The sequence below is a fragment of the Brassica napus genome, chromosome C8, assembly GCF_020379485.1.
Source record: "Brassica napus cultivar Da-Ae chromosome C8, Da-Ae, whole genome shotgun sequence".
NCBI lineage: Eukaryota > Viridiplantae > Streptophyta > Magnoliopsida > Brassicales > Brassicaceae > Brassica > Brassica napus.
The window spans coordinates 45,577,938-45,605,848 of record NC_063451.1 but is presented as its reverse complement, the minus strand read 5'-3'; the positions used below and the strand labels follow the sequence as shown (position 1 = coordinate 45,605,848).

Below are 27,911 nucleotides of genomic sequence, written 5' to 3'. Positions count from 1 at the left end.
GGTCTGCCTCAATTTACATATTCGCTGTCAACTTCTTTTTCTTTTATGAAAACATAAACTCTTTCTCAATACAAAAGTCTAATCGATACAACATTACATCTAACAATCAATCAGCCTCACACAAATCAAAACTTTCTTCCGTTTGTAGTAAGTCTTCTCAGTCGCTCATGTCATCAAAATCTTCAAAATCATTGACACCATCAGCTGATTCGTCTGCTTCTTCATCTGTCTCCATTGCTTCCTCTGTTCCTCCCCCTTCTTCTTCATCACGGTCCTTGGCCTCATAGATCACGGGACCTGCATCCTCTTCTTCTTCTTCTTCATCCACAATCTACCTTTAAAACAATCAACAACGAATCAGGACTTCCATAGGGTGATCAATGGAATCAAACACCAAAAACTAATGCTAGGCTACACACTGAAACAAATTTCATCCTCGTATCAATGACTTCCATTGCGTGATTTAATTCCCAAAGTGATCAGTGGAATCAAACACCAAATCTAATGCTACTCCCTAGGCTACACATTGAAATCAAATTCTTCTTCGTATCAGGATAATACAATACATACCAAGTCCAAGCAGCTTGAAACTTCTACAGCTGTGTGAAGAGTAGACACTCGTGATTCAATGAGCTGCACACACAACCAAATGCCGATCAAACACATATCAATCCATCATCTACGGTATATGATCTACCCCAAACTTTCTGTTTTACTAGCAGAGCGGCCATGGCAAGCAGTTCCTAACCTGATACATGGAGTTTAATGCGAGCAAAGATGACTCTTGAGACATAATCCCACTGGAATGAGTAAGTAACAGACACTTTATCCACGGAACCGCACAAGCTAAAACCGCACCCCTGCAAAAATCAAGAAAGTATTAAAAATCACCACTTTTAAAACCAGCTTCAACAGACACATACACACACAGCAAAAAAAATCTTAAACTCTCACCTTGATTGTAGTATTGGCAGAAGATAGTTTAGAAGCTCGAGTACTTCAGCTGAATTCAACTTAGCAACCGAGTTACCAATCACCTGTACAGAAGAAGTAACCGAGAACGAAAAAAAAAAACAATTAAAAAGAAACAGACAGAACATACAACTACCGAACCTGTTCATCTCTATTATACAAGCAATCAAGTAGAAGAGACCGATCATCTGCGTGCAACGCTTGTCTCAACAGAACGTTAACTGAGCCTGCGGTCGGGAGGCTTATCATCTCCCGGAGCAGAATCACTATTACTGCTAAGTTTCCATCGGCCTAATAAGTTAAGACTACTCTAGAGTTTATCACCTAACGTCGGCTCGTTGTGAGCGTCGTCTACTAACACTCCATCTCTATCTTCATCAACACCTACATCTATAAATTGAAGCAGGTGCTCAACAATCTAGCCGCAATTAAAAGAAATGAGAAGTGAATTTGAGCAATCAGTTGATGGCATGGAGGATAGAATGAAGCAAACCTCCATCGGAGGTGAGAAGATGATTCGGTTTCTCTTTGGCCATGGTCGGCGATGGACGTTGGAAACGGGAAGAGGAAGAGAGCCGACGCGGGTTTTAGAGTTCACATTTAAAAGCTATGGGTCGGGTCATTTTAAATTTGGGTGGGTTGAACTGCCTTCTGATTATTGGGCCGAAATAACTCAATTGTTGGGCCGCGTTTATGGTGTAATATGTTCGAATATATTTGTATAACTATGTTTTTTTCTTAATTTATTTACAAGACGAAGGCATTGTCTCACATGTCTTCAATAATTAGACGTCTCCCTAATTACTGAATTAAATTAAGGTTGTAAATGGTGATGAATGGGATTTAATCGGTGAGCATCAGTTGTAATGTCTTTGAGCTTTCAAATATAATGAAAGATGCGCCGACAAAAAATACGTCTCCCTAAGAAATTTTCTGAATAAGTATTTCTAATAATAGTTCGAAGCCTGTCGTTTGATTTTGACACAGGCTAATTCTTCCTTGCGCTACCTACATCATGCAGGCTGCGTGTAAGTGGCAATTTGGCAAGATTTGGGATCTCTTTGGTTTTATGGTATTTATGTTTCTACCAGCATGTATTTGCACGTATGTAAGATAATCTTATATAATCTTGTTTATGTTTTTTCGAATCATTCTGAAAACAAGAGGAACGAATAGAAAACAAACGTAAAAAAGTAAAATTGCATGAATGAAAAAGAATTGTTGTTCTTCTCAAATTTAATCAGGAATATTTTTATTTCTTTACAAAAAAAGAATGGTAGGGAATGAGAGAAAATATTATTCCTTGTGAATGGTAATATTTTTTAGGAACGTTAGGGAATGCATTATTCTTCGCCGTTCCCTGGTCACCATTCATATCTAGAATATCTTCAGTTTTAAAACCTTTCTTCAAAAAAAAGATAATCTCATATAACTTAAAATGTTAGATATTATGTATATATACATACCTCAAGTGAGGAAGACAATATGCATATATATATATATACATAAATGATGAGTGATCACAAATTTTATTACCTTTCACACAACTTAATAAGAAACATAATATTTTCTTAAGAATATAAGTAAGAATAAAGCACACATGGTTTTTGATATAGACTAAAACATATATTTTTTTTTTTTTGCAACTGGACTAAAACATATTTTAGAATTTGAAAAAGATCCACAAATTATTATACGATTTGTTGTAATCTTTTTCAAAGATGTACGTAAAACATGTAAAGCTTACCTATAAAACTTGTGCTGTAAATTGGTTTGAATATGAAAATTAATTTAACATCTATACGGATTCCCAACTGATGTAAAATAAATATGAGATAACCCACATAACTTTATATATTATCTTTGAATTTATTTATGTTTGGTAAGAATCTTTGAATTTATTTGATATATAGGGAAAAAAATATGTCTGATTTTATTTTGGTTGTGGTTGAATGAATCTTTGAATTTGTTTGAATCATTTTCTAACAGATTCAAATGAAAAAATAATATCATTTATTTAAAATAATAAACTTATGTTTTTCGAAGGATGTGTAATGAATGTTTGGCGGAAAAAAAAAAAACTTTAGAAGCCGCAGAAAAGGAAAAGCAACGACAAAGGAAGGGAAAAAGACAAATATGGTTAAATTGCAAAGGAAAGTAGAAGAGGGTGGACTTCCACGAGGTCAGGGCATTTTCGTCATTCCGAAAACACGTCACTCGGCGCCTATAAAAGCCCTGACCTCCTCCACCAGCGAATGCAATCTCACATTCACAAATTCACGCACGCGCATCTTTTAATTGTTTCTCTCCATCTTCACCGTTTCAATACGAAACTCCTTTCTCTCTCTCTCTCTCTCTCAAAAAGAGCCTCTTTCGTTTCTCCGGCCAGGTAATATTTTATTCTTTTCTATCGGCGATTGATTTATCCTCGACGAATCTCTCGATCCGATGTCGTTTAGCTGTTTGTGGATATGATCAGAAAATTTCTGGGAATCAGTTTTGTATTTGATTCAATTGATTCATATACTCGTTGAATTGCAATCGAATTGATCTGTTTCCTGCTTGAAATCGAATTGATTGTTTATCCGTTGATTCAGATGATTGACAAGTCTACAACTGTTTGTAATTGTGATAAGTGAATAGCTCCAAATTTCAATTGAATCGAGTTGAAAAACATCATCTTCTCTTGCTTTTGTGTTTATCATATGTTGATTGTAATGAAACGTTCAGCGATCACTAGGACTAAGCTCGTGTTCTGTCTCCTGGATTCTCATTGAATATGCATTGATTGGGGTTTTGTATTGTATCTATTCGAATGTAACTGCTTTGGTTTGGTGTTTGAGGACTTTGTCTATGTTCGATCCGACCATAAACAGCTTCATGTTCTCTGGCTTTCTCTACTCTTCAGACATATTGGAAATAGATGTGTAATGAGTTTAAGTTTTTAACTCTTTGTGTGTGTTGTTTTCAGTGTGTGAGATGCTTAAAGAAAGACGTGTTCTGCCGGTTTCAAGCAACAGAGACAGGGTATCGCCTTACCCGCTACGCTCTTGTCGGAGCAAGAAACAGAAAGAAGCCGAGTCATCACCTCTCGATTCAGAGAGTGTGAGCGAATGGGAGGACGTCAGGTGTGTGATCTGCATGGAGCCGCCGCACAATGCCGTCCTCTTGCAATGCTCTTCCTTCTCCAAAGGATGCCGTGCTTACATGTGCGACACTAGCGCGCGTCACTCCAACTGCTTCAAGCAGTTCCGCAGAAACAAGAACACAAGCCGATGCAGTGTCAAGACTCTTAGCTGTCCCTACTGCAGAGAAGAGGTTCACGGGACGGTCAAGTCAACCTCCGCGCGGAGATTCATGAATGCGAGACCGAGGTGCTGTTCTATGGACAAGTGCGGTTTCTCTGGGAGCTATTCTCAGCTCAAGACACACTTGAAAGCTGAGCATCCGGGTTCTACGCCTCCGAAAGTGGACCCTTTGGAGAAACGCAAGTGGGATGATTTGGAGAGAGCGGAGTTCATTGAGATGATCAACGCTCGTCAGAGATGGGAATCAGAACAGAGATCTCTCTATCAGCTTCCGCATCACCATCCCTTGATAGATCTCAACTTTGATGCTTTCATGCACAATCTTTTTATTGGTGTAAGGGGTGGTCAAGCAAGTGATGCTAATACTTCAGTGCCCCGGTTGGAGTTCGATGGTACCAGATGGACTCCGTGAAGATTATTCCAAGTGCCGAGTGTATGTTGAATTCAATCCAAGTTTTGATTTTTATACATACTGTACTCTCTCACTGTTTAGGTTTATATAGTGACATCAGCTCTGGTTCTAGGCATGATTCTTACATTGTTTGTATTTATGTTTCAGTTAGTCAAGTGTTGTTCCATAGCTGTGAGTTCATCTTCGCATATTCACAAGATTCTGTCTAAATCAAAAATACTCATTCATAGTTTTCATACTTTGTTGCATGGTTGCAAAACTTGCAATTTGCATTCTTGTAGAATGCTCAAGTTCTTCTGAGCTCGTTTTTGTTTTTGCATTCAAGGCTCTCTTATATATCAAAAAGCGTTTCCCCGGGGAGGAAGATGAAAGTTTCCGGTGATGTGCCGAAAACATAATCAATGACTGTTTGGAACAGAAAACATAATTAAATTGTTATACAAAAAAAATTGAAAAAATTCGCGCAGTATGCAGGTCCATGGGCTTGTATAAAAATGTCCCTAATGGGTAATATTTGGGATTTTGAAGTTTTTAAGGGATGAAAAAGGTTAAAAAATGAAAGGACCAAGATTCGGGGGTTTGAACCCGACGTGAATCGAACACGCAACCTTCTGATCTGGAGTCAGACGCGCTACCATTGCGCCACGGATCCTTGGTGCTAAGATGTTCATCATTAATATTAATATTGTAAAGTTTAACTTAGTGTTTATACGCAGCAAAATGAAGAGGCTCGTACATTTTAGTAGAAGTTTTCAGTATTTACTATTTAGTGAAGAGGACAAGAAGACAAAGAGATATTGGTATATTTTTGTAACATTTTCTGTACTAATGCCAAAAACATCTCGAAGCTGAGTTCCTCTTGGGTTCATATCATCTGATGTTTTGATTTACAAACAATAACTATATGGTGTAAAAAAAAAAAGGTCTTCGATTGTGAAGTTATGTAATATTTATGTATATAACCGTTGAATAAGGTTGATTGAAGTTCTCACGAACTCTTGGGAGAGCGAGTGGCCAATTTAGTTTCTATGGGACATTATCACAACTATTGTTAAATTCGGACTGATAAAGGAGTTACTTTGAAATAACGGGGCAATATAGAAAATAGTATTAAACAAAAGCCCTTACTCGTAAATTACGAAACGTTTCATGTCTCTGAGCGTAACTACCATCGTTGTCTCCGCGCGTTCTTCTCTGCCCACATATAAAAAATTATAAAAAGTTTGCTCCTTTTTATCATTTCCTTCTTCTCTCACTTTCTCTCTTTCCAATTATATACAAAAGGTGTGATCCTCTTCAAGGGGGGACTTTCGTGGCAGCTCTCACGTACATTCGCACCGATCAATCACACTCCGATTTCGATCCTCAACGATGGGGGTTCCATTAGTTTGTCACGGGCATTCTCGTCCCGTCGTCGATGTGGCGTACAGCCCGATTACTCCAGACGGGTTCTTTCTCATTAGCGCCAGCAAAGGTACGATCTTTTTTTCATTTCCCTGTCCCAGATTTGATTCAAGATCATCTTTTCTTGTTTGCTGATCTGATTGAGAGAGATTTAGGGTTATGAGTTTGGGTGACGTTTTGATGTGTTTAGATTCGGTCCCGATGTTGAGGAATGGGGAGACAGGTGATTGGATAGGGACTTTTGAAGGACACAAAGGAGCAGTTTGGAGTTGTAGCCTTGATAAACATGCTATGCGTGCTGCCTCTGCTTCTGCTGATTTCACTGCGTATGTTCTTTCTTTGTTGCTGCGTTTCAAGATTGTAGCTAACCAGTTTTATTCTTGTATCCATTGGTGAATGCGTTGTTTGCTTAAAGCTTGAACCTTTATGAGGAAGATTATGTTTTCTGAGAGAAATGGTTGAGCGAGTTTGATGGGAACAGGTAACGTCCCAGGGATTAAGACTGTTTGTTTTGTGATTATAACACGTTTCAGGAAGATATGGAATGCATTGACTGGAAATGAGTTGCACTCCTTTGAACACAAGCACATTGTTCGTGCATGTGCCTTCTCACAGGTCAGCTCTTGTTTCTTTTTTTTTTCAGCAGAGAGTGATTCGACCACCTTGCCATTGTGTTCTCAGTGATGAGATTCTCTAAATATATCTTGTGGGAGTCATTGGTGTTTATTTTTGGTTCTTAATGCATACTTTAGGACACTCACCGTTTTCTGACTGGTGGAATGGAGAAAATTCTTCGGATATTCGATATGAATCGGCCAGACGCGCCTCCAAAAGAAGTAGGAACTCCTCCTGGTTCTATCAGAACCGTTGAATGGCTTCATAGTGATAATACTATCTTAAGCTCTTGCACAGACACCGGTGACATTAGGTATGTCTCGCTCCTGGGTTTAGACTCAAGTCATTTAGTATATTCCTGGTCTCATCATTCTATATGTCATCTGTAGGTTATGGGACATAAGAAGCGACAAGATTGTTCAAACATTAGAAACCAAGTTCCCAGTTACAAGTGCTGAAGTAAGTCAGGATGGGAAATACATAACTACTGCTGATGGATCTAGTGTTAAGTTTTGGGACGCCAATAAGTAAGTTTCTCAAGGCATACAGTTTTTTGGTTTTCTCTTTGTCTTCTTTAAGCTAGAGCTTTTGTCATGCCCTTCCCAGTTTTGGATTGGTGAAGAGCTATGAGATGCCTTGCAACGTTGAATCAGCATCCTTGGAACCGAAAAACGGGAACACTTTCATTGCCGGAGGAGAAGATATGTGGGTACACAGGTTTGATTTCCAGACCGGAGAAGAGATTGGTAAGTTTCTTTCATTTTAGGAATCTGTGTGTAGTAACCTTTTTTAAGACAAATCCGGTGAATGCAGGGTGTAACAAGGGTCATCACGGACCAGTGCACTGCGTGAGGTATGCGCCAGGAGGTGATTCATACACGTCAGGCTCAGAAGACGGGACGGTGAGAATATGGGAGGTGAATACAGTGAACCATGAGGAGAAGGAGAGCAACAATCTGAGCGGTCACGTGAAGCTTGTGGCAGAGGAAGTTGTGCGTAAAGCTGAAAGTCTGCGTATCACTGAGAAAGCCACAGAAGCTGCTAAATGAAACATCGGTTTAGCTTATGATAATACCACATATAGATTCATAGTTGTTTTTTTGCATCACCTGTAAGATGTGACAGAGAGTTTTTTTTTCTTTTAATTGACTCTCTGACAAAATAAAACGAACATATTATTTGACAATGAGTCTTCTCTCTATTTGACTCTAATCCATAGTTTGACAAGAAACTTTGTAGTTTGTACCTTAAAGGTGAGGTTCAAAAATAATTGGAGGATCTCAAACTGTTTTCCAGAAAAAAAATGAGTATGTGATCTTCCACTTATTATTTGCCATTTTGAACATTTCTCATAACCACCATTAACTGAAAGCAGAATTGATTTAAAGTTTGTAACACATTGATGTACGTGCACTATAGGAATTGTTCGGTATGTAACATTAGCTAGAGATTCAATCTAATCCATTGATGTTGTTATGTGTTGTTGATCCTTTTATTAATATATCATTACAAAAAATGACTTTTTATTGTGTTACAGGAGATAGAATGCTAAGCATATGCATTTCAAATAATAAAGAAGTAAAAACTGTTCATCGCTTTTGGAAATTGAAAGTCTTGATTCCAACAGCAAATATGATAGCAAATGCCAAAGGGAAGATGACGTTATGGCGGCCACAACTCCCAAGAAACCTTCTCTGAATCCATAGAAGACTCTAATAAACTGCTTCACACTCGTACCATCCGCCATTGGTTGCGTAATATCACTGAACTGTGATGTGATTAGTCCATAGAATGTCCATGAAACAGGACAGAGCCAGTAGTACCACTCTCACCATACCGGCCTACTCTGTTTATAAATCCAAAACAAATGTTCAGGGTCAAAACTCAATAATAAAATAAGTTTGAGGTCTGATTTTGAAATATTTAATAGTTATAACAGTTATATAACGGTTTTTCCACTATGCTGGCATACTCTGTTTTTAATCCAAAACAAATGTTGAGGGTCTAAATTGAAAACTAAAATAAGTTGAAGGCCTAATTTTGAAATATTTAATAGTTATAAATAACTGCATTTTCAAATTTTGGTGTGCTTACAGGACGAGGGATGAGGAAGCCGGAGAAGAGATTCCAGATGCCGTAAAAAGAGGAGGAGACGACGGAGGCGATGTGGTGGTTAGGCGTCATGGCCACAGCCATCATACCGTAGAAGGTGAAAGTCAAAAACGATCCGTACATAACAAAGAGGTACCAGAAGAACTTGGCAGCCGTCCACTCGAACCCTATCATCGCATACACTACGAGACCGTACACCACCGCTTGCACGAGGACGTATGGCATCTCGATGAACACCTGAGCGAAAGCATACGGCATGGTGGAGTACATTCCCGCGGCTTGTTCTCGGTAAAAGACTGTCCGCTCGACGTTGACGACTGGCTGCACTGAAGCTGCGTTCTGTAAGCCGAGGAAGAGAACGGCTGTGTACATCGAACCCATTGCGTTGGATAAGTCTTGTCGTGATCTCCAAGTTTCCACACAAACTAAGTATTTTGATCTAGACCGTCCTTTTCTCTTCAACATTCATTCTTTCTTGTTTAATTATTTCCTCAAAAAAAAGGCCTAATGTTGTTTGATTCAACCAAAAAGAATGTTCCAAAGGGGGAGATAGCTTAGGTGCACGGCCAGTCATGGGGATCGTAAACATTTGAAGGTAAACATTTTAATAAAAAATTACAATTCAGAAGTTATTGGATCTATGTATATTATTTTTAAGGTCTAGAGACTAAAACGAATGTTTTACCTAGGATCGGCCTTGAATGTAACACAACACTGGCCAGGTCTACTATCTAAATAGTCTTTGAATAATATCAACATGTAAATTTGGAGTTTAAATAATCAGTCTTCATCTTTACACATCTTCCGCACAACAAAACACAACACAAAAACAACAAAAGCTGCTCAGGCCAGTGCAGAGGGAGAGGCGGTATCAGCAGCAGCTACCGGCGTGAGTCCGGTCAACAAATCCTCCTGTGGCGAGCCAATCAAGAGCGAAACGATCTCTCTCATAGTAGGTCGCTTAGCTGGATCAGGGTGACAACAAGCCAGCCCTAACTTAAGCAACAACTCAATCTCATCAACCGTTTCACACTCTGCCCTCACTCTCTCATCAGCAGCACTAACCACCACTCCTTCACCATACAAATCCCTAACCCAATCCACAAGCACCATATCTTCCTCCTCCGCGTACTCAATCGGTCTCCTCCCACACGCAACCTCAAGCACCACAACACCAAAGCTGTACACGTCGCTCGCCTCTGTAGGAGACGAAGCAGACGCTAGCTCTGGCGCTAAGTACCCAAGCGTCCCCACCACACGAGTCGTGTTGGGAGCTCCACCGTGCTCGTACAGCTTCGCCAGACCAAAGTCCCCAAGCCTCCCACGCATGCCGGAATCCAAAAGAATGTTGCTCGATTTAATATCTCTGTGGATGACAACTTGCTCCCAACCGTGGTGGAGATAGTTAAGCCCTTCCGCCACGTCGTTGATCACCTGCCGCCTTAGCCGCCACGGCATTGGCTCTTTAGGGTTGTCGAATATCCACTGGTTCAAGCTCCCGTTAGGCATGTAATCATACACAAGCATGAGCTCGTTTTTCCGGCGACACCAGCCTCGCATCTGAACAAGATTCTTATGCTGGAGACGTCCCATACTCTCGATCTCCGCCATGAACTCTCTCAGCCCTTGCTTCGAGTCATGGTTCACGCACTTCACAGCGACCTCGTTGCTGTTCGACAAGACTCCTCTGTAGACTTTACCGAACCCGCCGGATCCGAGGAGACGGTCGTTGGAGAAAGAGTCCGTGGCGGCGGAGAGATCTTCGTAGCTGAAACGGTGAGGCCAGAACTCAAGCTCCCACTCCTCAGCCTCTTCTTCTTCCTCCTCTCTTATCAGCTTCCACCAGATAAAGTAACCTCCTAAACCAAGTAAACATATAAAGACAACACATCCAACGACGATCCCGACGATTGCTCCGGTTGAGAGAGAAGACGACGGAGAATCAAGAAAGAACACTGGCAGGCCCGTCGTGTTGATCTCTCGAGGAGCTCCGGTGTCACTCAAGCTCCAAGCGAGGATCCTCCGAACTTCAACCCAATTAGTCTTGGAAGCAGAGAATCCAACAAACATATCCGCCGAAACATAGTTCGCGATAACCGGATCACGGTAAGTGAGAGTAGGTCGGCGAGGTCGACGCAAACCGGCCGGAGCGATGGTAACGTTGATCTCGAAGTTCGGACCATCGAAGTCGATCCAAGCGTGGATGTTCTGTCCGTTACGCATGTTAACGGGGACAAAGCTTCCGTTAACAGAATCATAGTAACCGGCGGTTTGCTCTTTAACGGACAAGATGCTGTTAAGGTCGATTCCTATATGGTTCCCGTCGATGTCGTTGACTTCAGAGTTTAAACCGGTGTCGAACTCGACGGCGATGAGAGGAGCGGGCACTCGGGAGGGCATATCGGGGAAGAGACCGAAGTTTTGGCTGGCGATAGCGCCGGGAGGAGATGTGGAGTTCAAGAGGACAAAGCAGAGGCCGAAGCCAGGGCTTGTGGAGATATCCGGGAGGATGGAGAAGACGAAGGAGGTGGAGAAAGAGGAGATCCGGGTGGGGTTTCGGGTCGGATCGGGTATAATTGAGAGCTTCTGCGGGTGGAAAACGCGGCCTAAGGAGAATTGGTTGGACTCGTTGATGAGGCGGATGACGGTGGATTCGACGCGGGAGTCTTGGATGAGGATGAGGTCGGTCATGTTTGCCGCGGAGGTGAAGTTGTTGTAGAGGAAATCTATGGAGGATGAGGAAGGGAGGAGAGTGGTGACGGTGAGGATGAAGAGGAGTAGGGGTGGTGGTGGTGACCACTGTGGCCGCCGCCATTGCCGCCGCATCTGTAGAGTTTCCCGGTGTGGATATTTTTGGAAAGGGAAAGCGTAGAGAAGACCGTCGATGTTCTTCTTATCTGTTTACCAAATTCAACAATAATAAGTGAATGTGGTCAAAGAAAAGAAAAAATGCGAAGGTGGTCAACGTCGGCGGCTTAAGAAAAGTCAAAAGTGTACATTTTGCACAGTTGAGAAGAAATTGGGAAACGTCAAACCCGTTTCCGACCAATTAGATCCCAGGCTGTTCGGAAATGAAAAAAAATTAATTAAATTGAGTGGGTCGGGTCTTTGGGCCATATAGTAGCCCGCTAGTGTAAATGAATTAAAATTGATGCTGACCAAGAAAAGCATCTTATACAAGCTGAACACATGACTGAGTTCAACATTTTTTCGTACAAAGGTAAACAATAATATTTCTCAATTACTCGACGACCAACAAAAACAGTTACGTAAATATTCAAGTAAATTTAGTTTTAATTTCTTGGATGAATATCACATATTTTAAACAACACAACCTTTATATATTTCTAATTCTTTTTTTTTTTTTTTTTTTTTGCTAACTTAATTCTTTTTTTCTTAGTTAAATAAATCATCAACGGGTGGAGAAACGATAGAATCAAGGCGTGTTTACCACAAGGTGGAGATAGAGAGCGTGGAAGTGAGGTATTCATTTGGTCTCTTCTCGTTTCAAGAAGGGATGATATATATCAACACCAGAAAAAGAGGTGGACAACGACCATCCTTTAGCGTACGAGCCCTTTCACCATGAAGGATCTACAAAACATTGGAGATTCGTCTCTAGGCTCACCGTACCATGATCAAGGCCTATTATGATTTATGGCACCCCACAAATCTGCTTTATGTTGTCTTCGGAACCAATAGTGTGTGTATTGCCTACATATCACTAATCTAAAACTATAGTGTGTTTACTTCGTTTAAACCCTTTTTCGTTCACTAAGAGCATGTACATTATTATCTCAGCCAAAGCATGTACATTATCTCAAACAAAGCATCTCATAAATGAAATATTAATAAATTTAACATAATTTAATTAATAATTTAAAATCATAAAAGTAAGATGGACTAGTAACATGCAACACATCACACGAGAGTGTGTTTTTTTTAGTTTATGGGATGAGAATGTCATTTGCTTCTCTCACCACCTTTTTACAATTTCTTATACCTTTTTTTTTGATATGCCTTATCGGCTATCCGGTCTCGGAAAAACGCATTTAGATAAAAAAAAGTGACCTTGCACGAAAGCATATTACACTGATTGAACCGAGTTTGGAATACCTTTCGACTAATACAAAGAAGTGGATCGATCATCTATTACGGTCAATCATGTAAACTAGTTAGACCGGCTACATAGTGATAATTTTTAAATTTTATACTTTTTAATGTTTTGAACTTCAGATACTTTTATAGAATCTCCGGTGAGATTGCCTTAATATCTACTCTTACTTCTTTTATTTACTACTATTATTTTGTAGTTTTGGTAATGAAGATCAAAAAGTTCTAGATCACTTTTATTTCAAGTCTCCAATACACCAAAATGTTTATCTATTTTCTAATCAGTGACAATTCAACACGAAAATTTCCATAAAGATGGGCATATTATGATGTACACATCATGACATAATATATCTAGAAGTAGGATAAGAATAAGATTGTATTTATTTTGGTCATTTTTTTTTTAGGTTTGGACATATGATCATATTAGGTGTGATCTTTCATAGTGGAGGGAATGGTAGAGTCTCTCCCTTCTCTCTTAAGAACGTTGAGAGAGAAAGAAAACTCGTGGTGGTTCTCTCATATCTTCTCCCTTCTTGACCTGTAACATAGTTTCTAGTACACGGTGGTCTCCTCGACACGGTGTAGCCGGCTATGACTTCGGTGGTTTGCGACCTTCAAGGTTGAATCATCCGATTTTGGTGTCGTGTTTGTCTTCTGTTCTTTCGTCGTTTGTTTTCCTTCCCGGAAGGATAGTAAGAGTTTGATTGGTGGATCGATCGTGATTGAAGTTTATTGCTATGATGAAACGTTAACAGGTTTGGATGAGATCTCGATTATAATCGATGGATGCTCTTTGAAACTCGGTGGCGTAGCCGATGAAGCCCAATACGTCCAATACAGTCGTTGGAGGTGGGTTTTTTCGGTGGTTGGGGTTGACATCCTGGTGGTTTCCTGTGGAAAAATGCTCTGTTTGGTATGGTGAAGAAGTCTGAAGTCGGAATAGATGAGGGAGGTTCGTGCTCCCGAGAGATTCCGGTGGGAGACGGTGGCTATGGTGAATTGCCGGTGAACTCACCGGCGTAGATTTCGCATGGCGGTGAAAGTGGTGGACGATGGCGACGCGTGGATGGGTCGGTGAACATCGTGGAGATGTGACTAGCACGTGTCTTCTCCGTGTCTTGTTGCTACACGTGTTAAGAACGTGGACTCTAATGTTGTTTGGGCCAATATTGGGCTTGGTGTTTTTTTGTTAAAGCCTTGGGCTACCTTTCCTTTGGATTTTGTATGTTTATATTTATAATTAATATATCAGTTATCAGTGGAAAAAAAAAGGGTGTGATCTTTCATTTTTTTCAGACAATCTGTCAGATAGCAATCAAACAAGCTGAATTGTGTAGAAGCCTGAACAAACACCGTGTAGTTTGTCTTTAATGTAAGTATAAAATACTCTATCTTTAGCGTTTCAGTCATATAATTTCTTGGGACCCTCATTGCATAATTGCAAATTTTATTTTTTTAGACGATTCGATAAATGCCAGATTTTTGTGTGGAATACAGTGCAAATAAAATTAAGACAAACAATGATAAATAATTTACAACAATTTGTATTAATCAAACTAACTAGCATATCACAAATATTATTATATGATCTCATGAACTATTATTTCTCTCTGTGATTTCTAATCATTGAAAGAGCCTTATTGAAGTGGGTTGCTTTTGTTCGGAGATACTCTGCCCATGTGACCGATCGATATAAAGGCGATTCATCAGGACTAACCAGTTTTCGTACAGGTGATATCTTTGTATCGGACCGTGGACCCCAAAGGAAAGCTACGGATAACCGGGATCTGGTTTGGTTAACCCGAGCACGGTGAATCACGCTTTTAAACAAACCGTTGGATAGAATATGGAAAAGATCACCAACATTGACCACGAGCGAGCCAGGAACCGGTGGCACGGTGACCCAACCAAGATCATCACGAAATACTTGGAGACCGGCGGTATTGTTCTGGTAGAGTATGGTCAAGAGGGTGGAGTCGGTATGGGGTGCTAGACCCATAGTCCGATCGGGTTCAGGACAAACCGGGTAGTGGTTTAGCTGGAGGGCAGATTGGGCCCAGTTTAAATCTGAACTGACCCTGGCCCATTTAATGTCTTCTTCGCTGACGCCAAGTGAATTCAGTGATAGCCACATCAACTTCGATGCCAACTTTTGCATTTGTTCCTCGTACTGTTCAACGATGTCGCTGTTAATTAAAAAGAGAACGAATATTATGCTTTAATTAGTACAGATGTAAAATTTGTACGATCTTTTAAATAAACAAGAAAACAAACAAAAATCAAGTTCACGACATGAAATTATCGGTTGCATCTGTTATTCATGTTCCCATGTTATTATTCAACCAATGTATAGTACACTATCATGGCCGTCTTTAGCATATGTAAATTGAGCCGAACATAACCTAGTTTTTTTTCTTAAATTGTTTTTCAAATATATTAGAGTATAATTTTTTTTAAACAAGTGATTTATATTTCTAAATTTAGGATCTATAATTTTAAAACATATATACTGTTAATATTTTTCGAAGAAATATGACGGCACTATACATAATATAATTATATAACTATAAGCAGACATATAGAGATATGTACCAGTAGTTTTTTTTTTTCTTGAGAAAGAATATGTGTGTACCAGTAGTTAAGGTGAAGTTGGGGCCAAAGTTTACGGAAATCATTGAGAGGGGAACCGGTGATGGTGAAGCCTTCGGACCACATTTTCTTATTAAAGAAAGATGAGATACGAGCGACGCCGTAGCCAGAGAAACCTGCATCTGACCGAGCCGCCTTAAGCTTGCGCTGGACTGGTAGCTGAAAAAGACTACCGGTGAGAAACTCAATGTCTTGGAGAAGTTCCAAAGGCACGCCGTGGTTTGCTATCTGGAACGCACCCCACGTTCTACATGCACGGCCGATTTGGTTGGCCGCGTCGGGGTGATTCAGATCAATGAGAGGTATGCTTTCACCGGCGCCCGGAGGGGAAGGAGGAGCGGTGAAGAGGGGATCGTCTTTGGAGGTCCACGTGTAAGAATCCGGGAGCTCACTAAGGGATGTGAAGTCAGGTTGGTGAGTGTGTGGGAGGTGAATGGGATGGCCTCTAAAGACATCTGTTAACACTGTAGGCATCTTGTTCTTGCAAGAAAAAAATGTAGTTTGTAAATTATTAATTCGATAGATGTTTTGTGTCTTTTTCTTAAAGCTATTGTTGGAGCGGTTTATTTATAGTGGTAGAGCCAAGATCAAGAGGAGGCAAAAACATATGTTTAAGCTCTTGTTTTGGTTCATTCGCGTTGTGTTATTCGACTAGTTTATTCGATTAATACAATACGAACAAACCAAACCTCTAGAAAAATTATGGAGGTCCCGCCATTTCCTTCTGTTGTAAGAAAAATATTAGATTATATGTTATTTGATCTATGCAAGATGAGATAAATACGCATGATGGGTTGTCAAACTATATATATATAATCCAAATTGAAGTGGTGGTATTATGATAGGTATATTCTTTCATATCTTTTTTATTTATTTTGACAATACATTCTTTCATATCTTGAAGTTAAACATTATTAGTTATAAAACGATAACTGTGTAGAGGCTAGACAAATCATGCCAAAGAAAGAATGAGCTACATTTGTTTTTTGTTTGTCTAATTATTTTGCTCTAACTTGTTTTTGTTGATTTGGTGGTTACTCTTTGGTCACTGGAATAATTAAGTATATCAAACAATTTATTGATTATCGAAGATTGAACAGTATAAATTTCTTTTAAATCAAATATTAAGTAAGTTATATACACAAGTATAATTTTTATTTTTTGTTTATTGCCTGCGGTTGTGGTCAAAATAGTGATTGAAATGTAATTGTAAAAAAAGGAGACATAAAGAGAAGTGTTTTTGGCTCGGACAAAAGAAGGAACAAAAAATAGAAAGGGACAATGGTGTCCTCTACAAAAAACATATAAGTGCAGCAAATAACAAAATACATAGTTTATCTTTCTTTAAATTTCTATCCAAGAAAAAAATTGATAGATCTTCTCATTTAATATACTTTTAAAAAATAATATTTTGATGTAGAAAACAAATGAAATATAGGACAAATAGTTTTCATTTCTCTTGCTCCAAACCATGTTTGATTAAATAAAATGTATGAAAAAATCAAACATATTGATATAATTTTATAAAATGGTGAAATGTAGTTTTCAAATAAGAAATTAGATATTTTCGTTTAGATTTTTCGTCGTTTTAAAATATTTATAATTAAAGAATAATATTTATATATACGTATATGTATTTTGAGAATCCAATGGAAATTAAAAATACCCTTAGATTTAAAGAAGCCGAAAGTTGATTCAGTTCTGTAAAGATTTTCGGTGTTTCGATTTCTAGTTAAGAGTTGTGGCAACGACAAATGTTTTCTTCTCCATCCCATTCTTAAACTCTGTGTTGACACATGGTAATTTTTTGTTAACCGCTAACTATTATAGATTGTTAAATATATTTTAGTTGAATATGTATTGTACCTTCGACATCACCATGTGTTGTTTTTGATCCTTATCCAAATGAATCAAAATTAACAAAAAATGGTTATCGACATTGTGACAACAAAATAATAATTTTAATCTTTATTGGAAAAACATAATTGTCTATATTATAAATATTTACATTTCTTTCTGGAAAGAACATAATTGTCTTTTTCGTAGAGTCAAATGTCAATTTGTGAAGAGTGATACAATTAAAAGTGAAGTGACCAGATTTGCTTACTCTCGTAGCACCACTTACCTTTTCACAACCTATTTAAGCCTCTACTGTTTTTGGCTTCTTACTCAATGACAAAGTTATGTTTTTTCTGATAACGTCGATCAATCTAGATTGCAAATGTGACCTTCGATACTATGTACATAAATATACGAACCATATATCATAGTATTCTCTGGAACATACATATATATAGTGTTAGGCAGTAATGATAATCCCTCTCCAATGTTTTTAATATTGATGTATGTTATGACTAGCAGTGATAATTTGGTGGTAAGAAAAGAATTTGGAAGTGTTACAAAAAAAAAAAAAAAAAAAAAGAAGAATTTGGACAATGAAATGCGAGGAGAAACTTTTTTCCACTGACATCTTAACGGAGAGACTATCCCATTCAGTGACTTTTTAACTTAAATTTAGTCATTTCTGTTTTAAAAGTTTAAGCATATCTAAATTGGTTCCTGGATCCAAATGGACAATCATGTATATGATAGAATATGAAATGAAAATTCGGTGGATTGACTAAATCCCTAAATCACAGTCTACATTTACTTCTGTATATTCTCATTCATTTTCTTATATGCTTGTCTTGTTCATCACTCTCCTTTCCTTTGTATATAAACAGAGTTTCTATGTCAATAATAATTATCAGTTCATACAAACTTAATATGGTATCAAAGCTGTAGATCTATCCTTTTTTTTTCCCCGATTTCTTCTCTTTTTCTCCCAAGTCTTCTCCTTTCTGGTTCCTTGTCGATTTCTCAATCTCAAACAAACCCTTTTTCTTCATAGTTCCCGATTATGTCTGAATCTACAGCTGAGCGTACTATTGTGTTCAATGCTCAAGATCCCCAAAGTACTTTACTCTCTGTCAATATGTCCAGTGTGACAAAACTCACAAATCTCAATTATTTGATGTGGAGTAGACAGGTCCGAGCGTTGCTAGAAGGTTATGAACTTCATCACTTTATCGATGAGACACAAACGACACCACCGTCGACAATCACCCGCGATGGAATTATCATTCCAAATCCGGTGTATGCCCCATGGCGCCGCCAAGATCGTCTTCTCTACAGCTCGATGATAGGAGCTATATCATTGTCGGTTCAGTCGATTGTCTCGATAGCCAATACAACAAAGGAGGTGTGGAGTACTCTTGCAGCTACGTTTGGTAAAGCATCTCGTGGCCATGTTCGCCAGCTCAAGCTTCAGATTGAACGATGTGCTAAAGGCACCAAGGCAATCAGTGAGTATCTCCGGCAGATCAAAGACACAGCTGATGACCTTGCTCTTCTGGGTAAACCGATGGATGAGGAAGATCTTACAGAAAGGATTTTAGCGGGACTTCTTGAAGATTACAAGCCAGAAGTTGATGCGATTCATGGACGCGATACGTCGATCTCCTTTACAGAGCTGTACGAGCTTGGTGAACAGAGAAGCTATGATTCTCACTACTAAAACGCCTGCTGTAACACCGGTGGTCGCAAATGCCGTTGATGCGAGACCTCGGAATCAAAACCGACCCAACCACACCAACACCAACCACAACAACTACAATTACTCTCATAACCACAACTCATCTTCTCAGAATCGTCATTCTGGTCAAGCCAACAACTACAACTCAAATCGCTTTTCCAAACCATACCAGGGTCGGTGTCAGGCGTGTGGAGTTCATGGACATAGTGCCAAATACTGCCCCCATTTTCGCTTAGTTCCAGGCTCCACAACAAACCAACTGTGGCCAAATCAACAACAACTTCAACTCATTCAGCCTTGGCAACAACCAAATCCCTTTCAGTCATGGAGACCACGAGCCAATGCAGCAATGCTTTATGACTCCTTGACATGGCTGCTTGACTCCGGTGCTTCACACCACATGACGTCTGACATCAATAATATCTCCACTCATCCTCCGTATGCTGGAGGTGACGATGTGCTTCTTGGTGATGGCTCAACATTGCCAATCACACACTCTGGTTCTTTTTCTACAAACTCTTTTACTAAACCTTTCTTCTTCAATAATGTTTTGTGTGTTCCTTCTCTTGATAAGAATTTGATTTCAGTGTTTCAACTTTGTAAAACTAATGATGCTGCGGTTATATTTACACCAACATACTTTCAGGTCAGGGATTTACAAACGGGAACTCTTCGTTTGGAGGGCAAACCTAGCAATGGCACTTATGAATGGCATAAATTGCCGTCTTCTTCTCCTCCTTCTCTTGCTTTTGCTTCAGTTGTGCGGGCATCCTTAACAGACTGGCACTCTCGTTTAGGGCACCCAGCTTTATCCATTCTTAATAAGATAGTCTCTCAATTTCAGTTACTTATTTCTTCAAATTATGTGTTAGTTAATCCTTGCAATGCTTGTTCTACAAATAAAATGCATAAGTTGCCTTTCAGTCTGTCTTCTTTAAAATCTACTGCTCCTTTAGACTATGTATTTTCAGATGTTTGGACATCTTCGCTTCTTTCAATCGATGGTTTTAAATATTAAGTCATTTTTGTAGATCATTTTACTAGGTATATTTGACTTTATCCTTTAAAACAAAAATCTCACGTTTTTGATGTTTTCACAAAGTTTACAACCTTGGTTCAAAATCGTTTTCAAACCAAAAATCAAGACGCTTTATACGGACAATGGGGGTGAATTTGTTGGTCTTAGGAGTTTTCTTTTTAGTCATGGTATTTCACACATGACAAGTCCACCACACACCCCTGAGCACAATGGCATAGCTGAAAGACATCATCGACATATAGTCGAGACTGGTTTAGCTCTTATGGCGCATGCTTCAATGCCAAAGTCATATTGGACTTATGCATTTAGTGCGGCTGTCTATCTTATAAACAGGATGCCAACTCCTATTCTTGATTAGAAAAACCCTTTTCAATGTCTTTATAATGAAGCTCCAAATTATGAAAAGTTAAGGGTGTTTGGTTGCTTATGTTTTCCGTGGTTACGTCCATATGCATCTCATAAGTTAGATTCTCGATCAACACCATGTGTTTTTCTAGGATATTCTCATTTCCAAAGTGCTTATTTCTGCTTAGATAGAACTACTAACCGATTATATACTTCTCGTCACGTTGTGTTTCATGAAACAGTTTTTGCATTTGCTATCTCTTCTTCGCTTCATGTGCAGGACGAGTCTAGAGCAGCTGAAGCATCATCTTCATCCACGCCATCAGTCACACTCATCCCATCAACACAGATCCCACAACCTGCACCCATTGCACCACCGTGTGCTCCCACTACTCAGCAACAGGTTCAGACAACACCAGAAAATTCGCATGAAATGCCTCTATCGAATGATGCGGTTCCTCCGACTGTGACGTCTCCTGGACTGTCAAACAACTCTTGACAAGCATCTTCCACACAACATCAAGTGCAACCTTCTTCACCTACAGTTCTACCTTCTGCACCTGCAGCGCCTGCTCAACCACTCCGTACAAGCAATCGCACGAGAAAGCCAGTTCAAAAGCTCAACTTGAACAAACAGCTACCACCGCCACCAGACACCATTCCGAGAAAAGTTGCAGAGGCTCTTAAGAGCCCTTATTGGCGAAAGGCCATGCTTGATGAAATAAACTCACATATCAAGAATCATACTTGGGATTTATCTAATGCTCCTCCTAATTTTAATGTTGTAGGTTGTCGTTGGGTGTTCACAATTAAACGACAGGCAGATGGCACGATCGAGAGATATAAAGCTCGTCTAGTCGCCAATAGCTACACGCAACAACAGGGAGTGGATTATCAAGACACATTCAGTCCAGTTGTTAAACCTGCAACTATAAGAATCATACTCAGCACTGCAGTTACAAAGAACTGGCTGTTGAGACAGCTTGACGTCAACAACGCCTTCTTACAAGTGACACTCAAAGAAGAAGTTTACATGATGCAACCACAAGGCTTCCAAGACAAAGATAATCCACAGGCGGTTTGTAGGCTTCGCAAAGCAATTTATGGCTTCAAACAAGCACCGAGGGCATGGTACAATGAGTTGCGAACCTTCCTTCTTCAGTCCGGTTTCCAAAACTCTGTTGCAGATGCATCACTCTTCATCTACAATCGCGACAAGTCTCTGCTGTACATGCTTGTATACGTCGATGACATAATCATCATTGGCAATAATCCTGCAGCAATATCCCGGTTTATAACTTCCCTTTCTCTTTGTTTTTCACTTAAAGATTTGGGTGATCTTTCCTTTTTCTTAGGTATAGAAGTTCAGCAAACACAAACTGGTCTTCATCTAACTCAATCTCGTTATGTTTCAGATATATTGCACAAGGCAAACATGAGCACTGCGAAACCAGTTTCCACGCCTATGGAGTCCAATTCGGCTCTCACTTTGCTCTCTGGAACACCTTTGGCGGACCCTACTGAATATCGCACACTAGTTGGGAGTCTACAATATCTGTCTCTCACAAGACCAGACGTCAACAAGTTATCACAGTTTATGCATCGTCCAACAACAGAACATTGGGCTGCTGTCAAGCGAATATTGCGATACCTCTCTGGTACACGGCAACTGGGTCTCTATCTTCGCGCAAACAACACCCAAACCTCCATGCTTTCACTGATGCTGACTGGGCAGGCAACAAGGATGACTATACATCAACCGGTGCATATGTAGTTTACTTGGGCAGTCATCCGATAGCTTGGTCCTCCAAGAAACAAACTGGTGTTTCTCGGTCTTCTACGGAGGCTGAATACCGAGCCATTGCATCTACTACTCCAGAGATCTGTTGGATATCTTCATTATTTCAGGAACTGGGTATCAATGTCTCCGCCAAACCGGTGATCTACTGTGACAACATTGGCGCCACCTATTTGGCCGCAAATCCTGTTTTCCACTCCCGCATGAAACACATTGCACTAGATTACCACTTTGTTCGTCAATTTGTGCAGAGTAGACAGTTCAGAGTTACTCATGTCACATCAGCAGATCAGCTCGCCGATGCTCTCACGAAACCCCTACCGCGTGCTCGCTTTCAGACACTCTCAGTCAAGATTGGACTTTTTGCAGACCGTCCATCTTGAGGAGGTGTGATAGAATATGAAATGAAAATTCAGTGGATTGACTAAATCCCTAAATCACAGTTTACATTTACTTCTGTATATTCTCATTCATTGTCTTATATGCTTGTTTTGTTCATCACTCCTCTTTCTTCTGTATATAAACAGAGTTCTTATGTCAATAATAATTATGAGTTCATACAAACTTAATAGTATATATTAAATTTTAAAATTAATAAAATTAAATGGATTAGAGTGAGATTTGAAATTTGCATGAAATGTATTTTAATTGAGATGAGTTTAAATGAGGTAGATTTATCCACTTTCCTATTTTTAACAAAAAAAATTGATACATTTTATACGATTTTTACAACATAAGATATTACGCGTTTTGAAAATCAAAATTTAGTATACATTATTATATTTAAACTAGTAACAAATATGTTTAGTCAAAATTATGAATCTGAAAATATACAAATATTGCAAGAGTATAAGACTGTGTGATACTTATCTCTTGGTTTTTAGATGTTACGTCTTTGGCACGGTTGGTAATCACCACGTGTATTGAAATAAACCCTCTCTGGACTTATAACAAAATGTATAAACGCTACCTGGAGTATTGGAATTAGTGTATTTTCATTCTATATATACAACTTTCTCCCTGATTAAATCAATAGTACGATGCATTTATTGATAGACACAAAATTTGTCACATATGTATTTATCTAATTTCCAATTTCTTTATAGTTTTTTTTTAGCTATTTGACTTTGGAATTATGTGTTATACCGATTGACTTGATGCCAACAAATAAAGTACAATTACCACCGCAAATGAATTATTTGTTACGTTATTTTCCTATATGATAATTAACTATTCTATTTTGGTTGAAACTGGTGTACCTTAATTGTAAAGGTAGTATACTATTTGGTTTATCTATAGTTGTATATACCAACTTTTAAGTATCTGTATATTTATTAAGGTTCATTAAACCACTTGATGAATCAATCCATGAAATTACAAGTTGTTTTACTTGCTACTCTTAAAACAAGTAATCTAATAAAATCCAATGATTTTTATATTAATCCAGTAAGGGTTTTTTTGTAAAATCTTAATTAGTATACCAAGTTTTTAAATTTTGATAGTGATTACAAAATATAACGAATAGTGAATCTATACTATTAAAACATAATACACTTCAGTTTTTTTTTTCACTTATAATTACTTCTCCATTTCAGTCTAAATTGTATCTTCCATTAAGGATAATTTAGACATTGTTATATTATTCCTTAATTGTAGCTTTTCATTATAATTAATTTCTACCAAACGATGACAAAAAAAAAAAAATAATAATTTCTACCAAACAATTAATTTATAAAATAGTCCAACAGAATGTACGCGTATTTAATAAATATTAAATCGATTAAAATGAATAGTTAATATTAATTGTAATTCAAAATTCTTAAGCAAATGCAGAATATCAAAACAATTAATATGATTTATCTATTTTGACGAATCTACACAAACTGGCTAACCAAATATGGTTGCATAATTTAAAAAATTAGATTTTAATATTTATTTTAATATCCACCAAAACTGAAAAATACCAATATAACTATTTATTATTTATCATTTAGTATTTAAATATTTATATTAAGATATGTCAATCAAATCATGAGTATCTATTTTTATTATCAATATTTAATATTCAAATAATTTATTATATTAAAATTATAGTTCTCTGGATTTTTTTGTCTTATATATATATTTTATATTTGAATATATGTAGTGGAACATGTCAATCAAAAAATTGTTCCAATCAGCTACCGATATATCTCTTCTTCTAATTTAATGCATTTAATATTTAAATATTTATAATGAAATGTTTTAACCAAAATTCGGGTGCAATCCATTCACGAGATATTTTTTTACTTTACAAACAAGATATTCCTAAAATAATCCATAAGATTTTCAAAGAATTTATTATGGGTAGGCATTCGGGTTAGGTTCGGGTCTATTCGAATTTCGAGGGTCAAAAATTTCAGCTCCATTCAGGTATTTCTAAATTTTGGTTCGGATTTGGTTCGAGTTCGGATAACCCATTTAAATGGTTGTTAAAATTTTAAAATTCATTATATACATTAAATTTCTCAAAATCTATAAATAAAATAATATATTGTATATAAATTTGAATAACATATGTTAAAATACCTAAATTTAACATATAAATTGGTTTGGTTTGAATATTTTGATAGAGAATCAATAGATAGTTCAAGTATTTTTGGTGTTTTGAGTATATTTTAGCTATTTTAGACACTTAGTTTTGACTATTTGTATTTATTTTCAATTATTTTAGACAACTTAAAATTATCTTATACATTTTGGATGGTTTTAATATACATTAAATCTTAAAATAATTAATATATTTAGGTATATAAATCTATTTTGGATACATTCGGGTACCCGAAATACTTCGGTTTGGATCGGATTCGGTTTCAGTTCTCTAGATACCAAAATTTTGAATCCATTCAGATATTTAATCAATTTCGGTTCGAATTCACTACTACTTTTTGGATTGGGTTCGGTTCGGTTCTTCAGATTTGTTTTTTTGCCCAGCCTTAAAATTTATTAAACAATATTCTATTTCAAAGCTTATTGTGAAATTTAAGTCATTTAAAAACGTCTACCGATCTACAACTATATATAAGACATTCAGAGCAGAAAAACAAAAGTCACTGAATTTTTATGAAGTTAACTTTTTGATGCTTTCAATTTAGTAATTTTATTTCTTTTATTTATTTTAATTTAGAAAGTTAAGATTATATATATATATATATGTCTTTTTGTTTGTTGATTCTGGTTTTGGTTTATGTGCATATGAACAATCATAATGATTTCTGATTTGATCATTCTTCATTTTCTTTAATCTTTTCTTGTGAACTAAACAGTTGTCTCATCTATCAATTTCAGGTAAATTCATTATCTTCAAATTTCATATTTTTTTCCCGATTAGATCTAATCATGATCAATTTAATGTATAGATTTATTTCATTGGAATAGTTACGAAAAATAGTCGATCAAAGAATCCAAAGCAATTTGATATCAACTCTTCAAACACTATGGAAAATAAAGTTTTAAACTTCTCTGGATTGTTTCCGTAAGTTTTCTTGACTTCTATTTTTAGTTTTAATAGTACTAATGATTTTTTTTTATCAACTGAAAATGCATTAAATATTAAATGGGCTTTAAAGGCTCATTTTTGAAAGGTTCAGAAACAAACAACTCTTGGCTAGAGAGTCTGCAAATCCATTACAGTCACGGGGAATGAAAGAAAACGAGACAGAAAGAGAAGCTGAAGAGATGATCGAATCGACATCCTATAAAACGCTGTATAGCTCTATCGATCGGAGATTCGAGTTGATGGCTTTGATAAGCCCTTGGGAATCTGAGCGAAGCCAGATCAGGTTGAAGTCGGAAGCTGAAGCGTGGAGGAGAGCTCCTCTAATCGCCAGGGCTTCTGCCATAAGTGGTGAGGAAACCGCTGTTTGAAAGGAGGATCCTCTGGAGATTTTTGTGGAGTCTTGGTTGATGAAGATCCATGCCAAACCTGCAGCTTTTTGATCGGCTCTCCACGCAACATCAGTGAAGCAGAGGATCGAGTTTGCATGTAGACTTGGGAGCACTAGGGTATGCGGTACAGATTTTCTCGTTTTTGGGGAGAGTGATTGTGCCGTTTCCCATTCCTTGAAAGAAGTAATGGCTTTGTTAAAGACTTGTTGATGCGTCAAGGTCTTGCTCTCGAAGATGAGTTGATTTCGTGCTAGACAGAGGTTCCAGGAGATCCACGGGAATAGGTTTGTGGTGACACCTATTGGAGGTAGGGCTACTCGGAGACTCGAGGTTTGGAGCTCTTGTTTGAAGGAGATGGTCAGATTCGGTTCCCAGGTAGGTGTCTAAGGGGACATATTCCATACTTCCATCGCAAAGGGGCAGTGTAACAAGACATGTAGGAGGTTCTCAGGTGCTCCACACCGCAAACAGTTGGTATTATGCGTGATGTTCCTTTTGAGTAGATTGTCTCCTGTGGGCAGTGCATTTCGAGCACATTTATATACAGCAATGGGGGGGGGGGGGGTCAAAATGTTTTTGTTCTAGTTCCAAGCCTCGCCATCCAAGATTCTTGTAGTCGATTGGATTTTGGCTTTCTGGGTGGAGTGGTATCCTGATCGAGCCGAGTAGATGCCAAAGTTGTTTTGAGTCCAGATGAACGCATCAGCTGCACCGAGAAGGCTTGGTCTAATGGAGGTGATGTGTTCAGACAATTCAGGAAGGAGATCATCTATAAGGGCTCTGTTTCATTCTTTGGTTTCTCTAGACAGAAGATCAGAAACTAAGAGATCTTGGTGCTGAGGTAGAACGGGACCAGAGGGTTTTAAATCCGAGGAGGTGCAAATCCAGTTATCTGTCCAAACCCTTGTTGATTCCCCGTCACCTATAGCTTTACCTAGATGATCTAACAGAAGCTCTCTGCCCCAGAGGATTCCTTTCCATCTATGTGATGAGGAGGCTGCAAGTGCGACCTTAAGAAAGGAGGCATTGTGGCAATATTTCCCCAATAAGATGCGAGATAAGAGGCATTCCGGTTTAAGGATCAGGCGCCAAGCAATCTTCGAGATTAGTGCCTGGTTGAAGAGCCTTACATCTCGAAAGCCTAGACCTCCAAGATGTTTCGGTAACGTTAGTGTATCCCAAGCTATCCAACATATTTTGTTTTCTCCTTCTTTTGCATCCCACCAGAATCTGGTGAAAACTGATTGGAGTTGATTGCACAGGCCCACATGGAGCTGGAAGCAAGTCATTGCGAATGTTGGGACGGGAGAGAGGACAGACTGCAGCATGGTTGCTTTCCCAGCCGTTGATAGTAATCTAGTGTTCCAACTTAAGGCTTTCTGTTTCATACGATCCACAATGGAGGCAAAGAGGTATTTCTTCTTCCTACCAAAATGTTCAGGCAACCCAAGGTATTTACCCACACCTCCCTCTTTCTCTATACCCAATTGGATCTTGACTCTCGCTCTTACCTCAGGTGGGATCTTCGCCGAGAAAGAAATGGAGGATTTTAGAACATTTATCTTCTGCCCCGACGCGACCTCATAACCCTTGAGTATAACCATCAGGTTAGTGCAGCTTTGTTTGTCTGTTTTTGTAAA

The 27,911-nt window shown here is 38.4% G+C and overlaps 5 protein-coding genes and 1 non-coding gene across 6 annotated transcripts; 2 read left to right on the top strand and 4 right to left on the bottom strand.

The window, feature by feature from the left end:
- Window positions 1-157: 157 nt before the first annotated feature.
- LOC106413581 (WD repeat-containing protein 43-like) lies at window positions 158-1,508 on the bottom strand. The gene is made up of 7 exons (XM_048767028.1): window positions 1,466-1,508; window positions 1,297-1,362; window positions 1,114-1,244; window positions 955-1,037; window positions 749-860; window positions 571-633; window positions 158-331 (listed from the first exon to the last, which is right to left on the bottom strand). The coding sequence occupies exons 1-7, from the start codon at window positions 1,506-1,508 to the stop codon at window positions 158-160; spliced, it is 672 nt and encodes a 223-aa protein (XP_048622985.1).
- A 1,707-nt stretch (window positions 1,509-3,215) lies between these two features.
- BNAC08G38850D lies at window positions 3,216-4,930 on the top strand. Its single transcript, XM_013852975.3, has 2 exons — window positions 3,216-3,361; window positions 3,944-4,930. The coding sequence occupies exon 2, from the start codon at window positions 3,952-3,954 to the stop codon at window positions 4,690-4,692; it is 741 nt and encodes a 246-aa protein (XP_013708429.1). The 5' UTR covers window positions 3,216-3,361; window positions 3,944-3,951; the 3' UTR covers window positions 4,693-4,930.
- Window positions 4,931-5,272: 342 nt separating this feature from the next.
- TRNAW-CCA lies at window positions 5,273-5,344 on the bottom strand. Its single transcript has one exon. It is a non-coding gene; the product is annotated as a tRNA-Trp (tRNA).
- Window positions 5,345-5,905: 561 nt separating this feature from the next.
- On the top strand, window positions 5,906-7,897 carry LOC106412028 (serine-threonine kinase receptor-associated protein). The gene is made up of 7 exons (XM_013852919.3): window positions 5,906-6,166; window positions 6,287-6,422; window positions 6,630-6,711; window positions 6,849-7,024; window positions 7,101-7,238; window positions 7,318-7,457; window positions 7,525-7,897. Exons 1-7 carry the CDS (start codon window positions 6,064-6,066, stop codon window positions 7,758-7,760), a joined length of 1,011 nt encoding a protein of 336 aa, XP_013708373.2. The 5' UTR covers window positions 5,906-6,063; the 3' UTR covers window positions 7,761-7,897.
- A 1,654-nt stretch (window positions 7,898-9,551) lies between these two features.
- LOC106415913 (L-type lectin-domain containing receptor kinase S.1-like) lies at window positions 9,552-11,836 on the bottom strand. The gene has a single exon (XM_013856725.3). It carries the CDS (start codon window positions 11,647-11,649, stop codon window positions 9,667-9,669), a length of 1,983 nt encoding a protein of 660 aa, XP_013712179.2. The 5' UTR covers window positions 11,650-11,836; the 3' UTR covers window positions 9,552-9,666.
- Window positions 11,837-14,390: 2,554 nt separating this feature from the next.
- On the bottom strand, window positions 14,391-16,983 carry LOC106414646 (gibberellin 3-beta-dioxygenase 1-like). Its single transcript, XM_013855263.3, has 2 exons — window positions 15,572-16,983; window positions 14,391-15,125 (listed from the first exon to the last, which is right to left on the bottom strand). The coding sequence occupies exons 1-2, from the start codon at window positions 16,060-16,062 to the stop codon at window positions 14,540-14,542; spliced, it is 1,077 nt and encodes a 358-aa protein (XP_013710717.1). The 5' UTR covers window positions 16,063-16,983; the 3' UTR covers window positions 14,391-14,539.
- Window positions 16,984-27,911: the final 10,928 nt, after the last annotated feature.